At 37.9% G+C, this 10,039-nt stretch overlaps 1 protein-coding gene across 5 annotated transcripts in view; it reads left to right on the plus strand.

Annotated features, from left to right (window-relative positions):
• The window catches only part of AP3B1 (adaptor related protein complex 3 subunit beta 1), a 351,843-nt gene that overhangs the window by 324,589 nt on the left and 17,215 nt on the right, over nt 1-10,039 (plus strand). For 3 of the 5 annotated variants that reach the window (XR_005010651.1, XR_005010652.1, XM_036762915.1), the window contains exons 25-26: nt 8,419-8,516; nt 8,973-10,039. The exon at nt 8,973-10,039 is cut by the window's right edge. Coding sequence is in view for 2 of the 5 variants with exons in the window: in XM_036762915.1 (XP_036618810.1) it covers nt 8,419-8,516; nt 8,973-8,980 (106 nt within the window). In the remaining 3 variants the exon portion in view is untranslated. The remainder of the gene's footprint in view (nt 1-8,418; nt 8,517-8,972) is intronic. The other 2 variants (XR_005010653.1, XM_036762900.1) reach the window with 2 other exon arrangements.

Below are 10,039 nucleotides of genomic sequence, written 5' to 3' on the forward strand. Positions count from 1 at the left end.
TATAATAGGCATGAAATAGTTATGGCTATTTTAGGAATAACTTAAATATATTTTCTATAATATCTTAATAATATCTGCATATATACTTTTGTCTAAAATCTTAACTATGGAGGCTTATATGCATGGCATTTATTTGAAATTCTATTAGGAATTGGCTCAGCACCAAAGCACCCAGAATCATAATTATTTTCCTTATGTGTTCCAAAAAGAGCACTTTGTCTTGCATCAAATGTAATTGATCCTGAAGCAGTGTAATCACAATTACTCACTTTCTTAATTGGCCTGCCCAAAATCAGAAAATGGAAACCGATCGACAGTGTTTAAATCAATAGCTTTATAGTAGTGCTTGTGGGGGTAGGGAGATAGTGGTAATGTGTAGATCAATTGGTCTTAGATGCCAATCACCAAATGTGTGTTTTGCATAGTAAATAGCACCTTTTGGCTTAGTGATGTACTGTACTGTTCTTGGTGGTTCAATAAAAAAGGAAGAAAAAGCAAGAATGTGTGATAGATGCTGCTTTTTTCTCCGAAGTACATTGGTGTAGATGTATAGAAGTAAGATGAGCAGAGAGATTCTACATTCTAAAGTGATCGTGAACCATAAAGACAAGCTGTTAAATACATTTTCTTTCCATCAAAGCAGAAAGAAAATGGGGCAATGGGTACTGTTATGGATATGTTTCATATTATTATGATTATTAGAAAACTTAGTGGGAGAGGTTAACTTTGCTCTGATACATTTATGCTTCAAATGGCTATCCAATTCAATACCTTATGAATATCACCCATAAATCATTAAGTACACTTTAAAGGGAATGCCATTCAGAAACAGAGAAATAATCTTCATTGTCATTTGAGATGTTTGTATGTTAGTCTCTATGGAGAAATTAGCAGGTATGGAAAAGATGTGGTTCCTTTGTGTATGTACACACACACACACACGCACACATAGAGATGCACACACACAGATTCACACACAAATAACACATAATATGTGGAAATATATGTTCCAACTAAAGTTGAATGTTAGCAGTCTAATATCAAATCTTGTTTCAGTATTTTGGTAGATCCGTTTCCTCCAACCATACAGTCTCGTTATTTGTGATTATTGTGTATATTTTCATTTATAAATGCCGCCCCTCCCCCGTTTTTCTCTACGGGTGTCAGTACATCATTCAGATTGTCCATTTGTTCTTCACTCTTCATTATGTGACCTCACATCCTTTTCTGATCATGTATCACCTGGTTGATATCATTATGTCACTCCTTTCCAGAAAAGGGTCATTAGTATTATGTTGCAGGCTATTCATGCCCACCATATGTTTCTCCATTGGCCACAATTTTGATTCTTTAGAGATTTATGTGGTTCATGATCACAGCCATATAGGGTCATTGGATAGATACTGGTTTCAGAAGATAACTTGGGAACACTGGAGGCATGGTTCAGTTTCCCAAATTCAATTTTAATATTTAATTTTAATATTAATTTAATATTTAAAATAAAATAAATTTAATATTTAATTTTGGGTCCAGGTTATTCTCTCTCTATGATTTCTGTCCAAAAGATACACACACACACACACGCACATGCACACGGACACATACTTGCACACGCGCGCGCGCACACACACACATATATATATAGATATAGATATATATGTATGTATATATGTGTGTGTATGTATATATGTATATATATATGGAGATATATATATATGTATATATATGGAGAGAGACAGACAGACAGACACATACACACACTCATTAAATGGGTTCTAGCCAGCTGCATGTCCTAGTCTGGGCAATAGGTTCTTCTTCATCCATTCGATTTTTCCTGTGTAGTTTGTTAGACCAAACTTTTGAGTAATTGGAAATGTCATTTGATTGCCTCTGTAGAATTCCAGGGATAAAATTAGTACATTGTCACCTGCGAATAAGAACATCTGGAAGAAGTTGCCTTCTGAATCCTGCTTCCACCTGTGTTCTGTTGGACATCCACCATTAGAGAGGCAAATACCTTGACAAGCATACATCTCTTTTTTTATGCTTTGAGTGAGACCGATAGGGAATCATCAAGCACAATAAACTCTGCTTCATTTATTAAGGAATCTTATATAATCTTAAGATATGCATGGTTACTTTGCTCTACTGAGTAAAATGCTTAAAAAAAATCAACAATAAACAGTGCCCTGTGCCCATTAGTCATTGACTGTGAAGATATGGTTTACTAGACTAATATTTCTCACAACAGTTGGACCAATTCACAACCTGTAAAGCCGCTGTAAAGCTCTGAACTGGACCAACTGTTCTGAAAAATAGTTTGGAAATAGAATGTGGCAAGAAAGCATCCACATCCTTTGGCCTAGCATTTCTACTGTCAGACATACTCTCTACTCTACAGTCAAACACAGTCGACAAGCATTCAACAAGAGCTTACTGTGCTAGGCACTGGGCTAAGTACTAGGGATAAAAAGAAAGGCAGAAACAGCTCCTACTCTCTAGAAGCTCACCTTCTAATGGGGAAGACAACATATAAATAACCTGAGATAATCTCAGAGGAAAGACACAACATTAAAGGGCACCAGGAAAGGCTTCTTGCAAAAGATGGGCTTTTATTTGATACCAGAAGGAAGCCAGGACATGGAGGTGAGGAAAGAGAGCATTCCAGGCCTTGGCTCAGACAGCAAAAGTGCATCATGTATAGATATAGAGTGTTGTCTGCAAGGGACCAAGAACCCCAGTATCACTAGATCACAGAGTACATGAAGAGGAGTAAAGGTGAAAGATGATTAAAAGGGAGGAAAGGACCAAATTATTGAGGGCTTTAAAAACCAGACAGAAGATTCCTTTAAGGCCTGGCTAAAATCCCACCTCCTTCCCCAGCCCCTCTTAGTTCTAGCACCTTCCCTCTGTTAATTATTTCCTCTTTATCCTGTATATAGCTTGTCTTGTATGTATTTGTTTGCATGTTGTGTCTCACATTAGATTGTAAGCTCCTTGAGGGCAGGGACCGGCTCTTGCTTCTTTTTTGTATCCACAGTGCCTGGCACATAGCAGGCCCTTAGTAAACATTTATGGAATTGAATTGATTGTGTATTTGATCCTGGAGGTAATAGGAAGCCCCCAGGGTTTATTGAGCACACTGAGAGCTGAGGTAGGGGTGGGGGGTGGGGTAGTGTGGGTGGGGTGGAGGCTAGACTGGAGAGGAAGGAACTTGAGGCAGGGAGAACAGTTAGAAAGCTATTAGAGTAGTCCAGCTTTGGGGTGATAGGACTTGTACCAGCATGGTGGCGGTATCTGAGGAGAGAAAAGAATGTATATGAGAGGTGTTACAAAGGTAGAATTGACAAGAATTGGCAACAGATTGGATGTAGGAGCATGAGTGAGGGAGGAAGAAGTTGAAAATGATGCTGAGTATGAGCCTATTGAAAGGAAGGTGATACCCTTGAAAGTAATAGGAAAATTAAGAAGAGAAGAAGGTTTGGTGGCAAAGCTAATGAGTTGCTTTGGACATGTTGAGTTTAAGATTCTACATGACAAAGACAACGATCCCATAAATACCAAAATATTCATAGCATTTTATGTGGTAGCAAAGAGGGTGAGGGGATATATGGAAAGGGGAATATGGGTGCCATTGGATTGGGTAGTAGTTGAACAAATCGTAGTATATGAATGTAATGCTATGTTATTGTACTTTTAGCTAGTATAAATATGAGGAATTCAGAGAAGTGTGGGAACATCTGTATGAACTTATACAGAGTGAAGAAACAGAATCAGGACAAGATGTACAATGACTACCATGATGTAGATACTCCAAAACAACACAGGCACCCGAATTTAGATTAAATCCAGTGACCATTATTGATTCAAGTGGACAATCTACAGACATTTGTTACGTGCCTGTTATAAGATGGGCCTTATGTTAAACGGTGGAGATAAAAGGTTAAAATTCAGTAGTTTTTGCACTCAGGGTACTTGAGTATATACAAAATATGTACAAAAAAGGCCTAAATACAAAGTAATTTCAGAGAGGGAGTGGCCAAAGGATGTAAAAGGCATTGCTTAAAGGAAGTTAGTAGGAAGAGAGGTGCCTGCAAAGGCAGGGCCCCACTGATGGAAGGTCATGGAGGTAGGAGATGAGTGCAGAGATTAGGAGGTAACTCCTCCCTCTCTCTTGGTAGAGACATGGGTGGAGTACTGTGAATGCCAGATGTGGCCAACTCAGATAGACACAGTTGCTGAAGATTTTGTTTGATTATTTTTCTTCATTATAAGGGCGAGTTCTGGCAGGGTAGAATGGGGTGAGGAACAGTATATGGGGAATAAAGTATACACTAACAGATGTGGTCTGTGTGTCAGCTCGTCTAACTCCACTTTGTTATGAGAGAGGATTCTTTGGGGGAGGTAATGAAAAGTGACAGTGGTTTTTTTTTCTTCCTTTTAAAAAATGTTTTTGTTAATTTCTTTTGTTTTTACATCACCTTCATATCCAAATGTACCCTTCCCTTCTCCCACAGCTAGCTTGCCGTCCCTTGTAATAATAAATAATAAAGAACCAAAAAACCCCACCCATTTCATCAAAACTAACCAGTACAACAACTAAATCCAAAAGAATATGTGACTTGCCACAGTCCTAAGCCAAAGAAAGGGGAAGACTCATTTCCTCATTTTTTCATGGCCAAGCTTGTTTATTATTACACATCATGCAATTTTATCCAAAAACACCCCCTTCCTTTTTAAAAATAAGTTACAGCCTGCTGTGGATAACTTCATTAAGTGTGTAAATCACTCTCATAAAGGTTTCATAGCGGGGTCTAGGTCAGCTATTGATGTCTTTGCAATCACTTTTTTGGGGTAGCTAATACTATCTGTGATTTTTTTCCAGTTTAGTTAAGATGTTCATTTCCTTTTCAGAGATATTATTTGGTGCTCACCATGTTCAGTACTATCTGACTTCTTGGAAAAAGTATTTCAGAAATGACAACAGCAAACATTTATATAGTATTACTGTGTACCAGGCACTATGCTTGACAAACATTATCTCATTTGATCCTCACAACAACCTAGAGGACGAGCGCTATCATTGTCTCCATTTTACAGATAAGGAAACTGAGGCAGAGACTTGCCCAGAGTCACACAGCTAATAAGTATCTGAGGCTGAATTTGAACTCAGGTCTTCTAAGTCTAAGCCCTGTGCTCTGTCCATTGCACCACCTAGCTAGCCCAAAAGTGTAAGCCTTCTGTGTGATACGCAAGCCTTTGGCCCATTTGATTTCTTAATCTTGGTCTCTAGTTTCCAACATATCTTTCACCGTCTTTCCTTATGCATACCTCTTAATTGAAGTCACTGAGCAGTAAGGTAGTAAGGTATATGTTGCCTTCATATGAACAATCTGAGTTGTTTACAGCATTTTTCAACGTCATCTTCATCAATTATTGGTGCATAAGCTTTTTGTCTCTTTGATGCGTAGAGTTTTTGTTTATTTTGATCATGAGCACAGTAAAGTAAAATGGCCAAATGTCACCTGAAATAATGTTTCTCACCACCTTTAGGCACATGACGAAATCAATTCTGCTATATAATTTATTTGCTCCTCTACATCTGACCCATGAGCCATTTTTCCTCTTAGTGACAGCTTCCTTCTGTTTTTTCATACCATTTATAAGGAGAATGTCAATATTAGTGTGGTTCAGTTCTCCAAGTAATATGTTAATTTGCTGATTGGTAGACTAAAATCTTACTACCTTGTTAAAACATGGCATAGGAAAAAATCTTTTGCAAAATTATCATGTAGCATAGGCTGTTCAGTACAGTTTGAGTTAACAATTTTGGCTAGGGGGTGTGTCCATGAGGGAAGCACAGGGCAGGTTGTGATAGAGGATGCATACAAAGATGCAGCCTAGTAAGTCAGTGGTGTCAGGAGGGCTAAAAGTTCAGGGTGAGCTGAGGAAATCTAAGGGCAACAGAATGGAGTGTGGGTAGTTTTGCTGTTCGGTTATTTGAGGAAAATTGGAGGATCAAAGAAGGGATGGGATGGCTGTTTGAGATTGATGAGACATGATAACTGATGACAGAATGAAGACAAAACTCAGTTGGAACTGGAGATATTTATCCTGGAAAACTTGCACTGTATGATAATAGCTTCCAGTATTTGGAGGGCTTTCACGTAGAAGAAAGACTTGTATTTAGCTACAGAGGGCACCAAAGGGAGCAATGGATAGAAGTTGCAAAGAGGCAGATTTAGGCTGGATAGAAAGAAAAGCTTCCCAATTAGTCAATCAGCAAACATTTATTAAGCAGCTACTGTGTACGAGGCACTGTGCTGGTCTCTAAGGATGCAGAGCAGAAGTGAAATCCTCCCTGCCCTAAAGAAGAACTCGCCTTCTAATGAGGGAAACAGTGTGTTTGCAGATGGTTATGTACAAAGCAGAGAGAAAGGATAACCTCCAGAGGATATGCATTAGCAGGGGTTGGAATGAAGGTGGGCTAGAAAAGCTTCATGCAGGAGGAGGTGACCTTGAAGACTTAAAGGGAAGCAGAAATTCAGATAGGCAGAGTGAGGAGCATTCTGGACACGGGGGGACAGCCAACGTAAGGGCTGGAGGCAGGAGACTGTTGTTTCTAAAGAGAACATCAAGAAGTTTAGCATGGCTGGACCATAGGGTTTTCAACAATCCAAAACCATCCAAAAGTTGAATGGGCTGTCTCAGTGCATATCCCCTTGCTATAGGGCTTCAAGCAAGTGGTGGGCTGCAACTTGATGGGTGTAATATAGGGGAAAGTTTTGTTCAGAATTCGGCTAAGTGGTCCTGGAGGTCCCTTTCAACTCTAGCCTTTCTGGGATGCTGTGATCACCAGAAGAGGTTTCTTTTTCACAACAATTTGTGAAAGTCATCTACTAAAACGTGGAAAGATTGTGATCTCTCTACACTGATGGGTCAATTACCCACATGCATGAAATCATCTTTTGTTTTTATTCATTATTCAAATCAGAATCAGCATATAAATCTTCTCTAGGAGATATGGGAACAAACTAATACATATATATAGTTTGTCAACTAATTTTGGCCATCCATCCAACTTTAAGCATCAGACTTTTTTTTTTTAATTTTTAAAAAGCTTTGTGATTCATTGGAATACCGTGGTTATTAATCAGGTGCTTTTTTTTTGTCCTATTGATAACAGTTTCATTTGACAGACAGAATCAGTGTCATAGAAGGAACACTTGACTTAGAGTCAGATAATCTAGATTTGAATCCAAACCACAATACCTGTCATCTATGGGTCCACAAGCAAATCATATCTCCTCTCTGAGCCTCTGATTCCTTATCTTTCAGTTGGGGATTTATACTTACACTTCTTACCTCACAGTAATATTGTGAGGAAAGTGTTTTGTTAACACACAAAATGCTGTATGAATGTGATTTATTCTTACTACCATGAAGTTTTAAATGAAACTTTTTGTATGTTATTTGCCAACCAATACATAGTGTTTCATACTGGATAGAGACCTGGCCTTGGAGCCAGGGAGACAAGGGTCCTACCTATGACCCATACTGGTTGTGTGACTTTGGGCAAATCAGAGACTCAGTGCCCCTCAGGCAATGCTTTTAGCCTATATAGGCTTATAGTAGAATGGACTGATCTTTATTGGCAGAGGGAATTTCCTCACTGGGAGCTCCTTCCACAAAGGAAATAAAAGATCTAGACCAAAAAAAAAATATTTTTTTGCCACCTACTTGGAGTGGTAAAAATATCACTTTAGAATCGCAAAACCACTAAACCAAAGATGTCATCTTTAAATGTAATGTTACCTTCATTTTGAAATATTCTCTTTTTTAACCATTTGTAGTTTAGTTCAGAGACATTTCTGAATAGTAAATTAGAGCTTTTGTAAAAATATGAATGATATTATTCATTTAGCAGAAGTCTGGCATCATAGTCAATGCACACAGCTGGGCCAAAGACTAACCCCATATTATAAGAGAGAAATTTTCCCCAACTGCTTATAAGTGTAGCTTGCCAGTTTCTGCATTTCAGACTTATAAACATGAAGATAAAGAAGAATATATCACTTGTTTATTTAGGGAACTACATAGAGTGGTCCTCTAGTTGACTAGATCCTCTGTATGACCTGCATAAATTTACCCCTGGTTTTCTTCCACATTTTAGAAAGTGTCTTTTATAGGTCTAATGACAGTATAGTGTAAATTGCCTCTTTAGAGTACCTTAATTATGCTTTTTTAAATGAAAATATTTTCTTTAAAAATAAATTTCCCAAGCTTTTTATCCAGGAGACCTTAAGCAAAGAAAATCATATTGTAATGCAGCAGTATGTATTTCAACCTTACAAAGTATTAAGGGAAAATATTAATTATTCATCATTTTGACAGTTGTCTTGTGTTTCCTTCCCTTAGTACAAAAGATGATTGCTTCAGCGTCAATATCCAGCCACCTGTTGGAGAGCTTCTTTTACCTGTGGCCATGTCAGAGAAAGATTTTAGGAGAGAGCAAGGTGAGAAATTACCTCAATCTGCTAGATATGTATATCCTAAATAACATTTGCTTGCTCTTCTGACAGGTCATCTAATATAAGTAATCAGATATACATAGGCATTAATGGGCTTTGGTGTATGCTCTTCTAATCTACTAATTTTTTCCTTTTATCAAATAACCTTAAAAGCATAGGCCATGTACATTCCAGTGATATTTGAAAATTGATTAATATGTCTTTTAAAAAGAGAACTCATAATAAGTTGAGTTGAAAATCAACTTTTTAGTCCTGGGAGTTATGGTTTGTCAACTTGATGGTACACTAATGCATTTTGTATTAGTGTTAATGGCAAAATTTGGGGACCTACCAACACCTAGAAAGCTGAATGTGTAGTAATACAATGTTTTATGTCAATATTACCTTTTCTTACAAGACCGTTTCTCATGTGCATCTAATGTACTTTTTTTTTTCTCCTAGGACATTAAGGTTCTTTACCCTTCAAAACTTATTCCTGGCTCCAATATGCAAACTCCTTCATTGCCTTCTGGAATAACTTTGTACAAAAGAAATGCTGTATTTTAGAAATGTATCTGAACCAACACACTTGTAAATAACCACTTAAATGTAAAATATTTTAGTATAGTTTGTGTCTCTAGTGCTTGTCTCAAAGTCAAACACGGCTGCTAATTAGATTGAGCTTTTCCTTATACGAATAATGGGAAATAGCTTTAGGTGGCCTTAGGGACACACTGATTATGCAGCATGACAAAGTTGATAGACCTCTGACTTAGGACGACATGGGTTCAGGTCCTCCCTCTGATACACACTTTGTGATCCTGGGCAAGACTCTTGACCTCTCAGTTTCCCCTAGGCAGCTTTCTAAGGCTCTAAGTTATACAATAGTTGTTGACCAGCATTGGTCAAGGGAGTCTCCTCATTGGGAGCTGCCCAGATTAATGAACCATAGATCTAGACTCCCAGTTTTCTCCCCCCACCAAAAAAAAATGTATAAAATTCTACATACTTGGGAAATATTTGAATGCTACACATTTAGCTTTTCTGCACTTTCCAATGTCTTTAGCAAACTGACAACCAAAAACTTCATGGTGTTGATGTCATCAAGTAATATCTGCCAGGTTCTCAGAATGTGCAAGGTATGGACTAGAATAGAACATACAAAGTTATGGCCCTCCTGTCAGTGGAGGAAAAGAAACACTTCCTTATACTCCCCACTGTAGTAAAGCAGATACTTGATTTTGTTTCCTTGCCTCCTGTCCTGTCATGGGGATGAAACGAGGTGTATTTAAAAAGAAAAGAAGGGCATGAGAGTAATCCTGCATCCAGCCCTAAAATGTGTAGTTGTGTAGAGGGGTCTGTGTTCATTCTTGTGTTTTGTTTACTTTGAAGTCTTTTCACCCAGAGTAGAATAACAGTCCATCTCTGCATTGGTTTTTCTTGGAAGTTGATCATTGCCATAGAAAAAAAAAAATTAGCTGTGTGTGATTTTTTTTTCCTATTGACAAATTGAATTGATTCTTATATTT

Source organism: Trichosurus vulpecula, chromosome 1 (assembly GCF_011100635.1).
Source record: "Trichosurus vulpecula isolate mTriVul1 chromosome 1, mTriVul1.pri, whole genome shotgun sequence".
NCBI classification, from domain to species: domain Eukaryota; kingdom Metazoa; phylum Chordata; class Mammalia; order Diprotodontia; family Phalangeridae; genus Trichosurus; species Trichosurus vulpecula.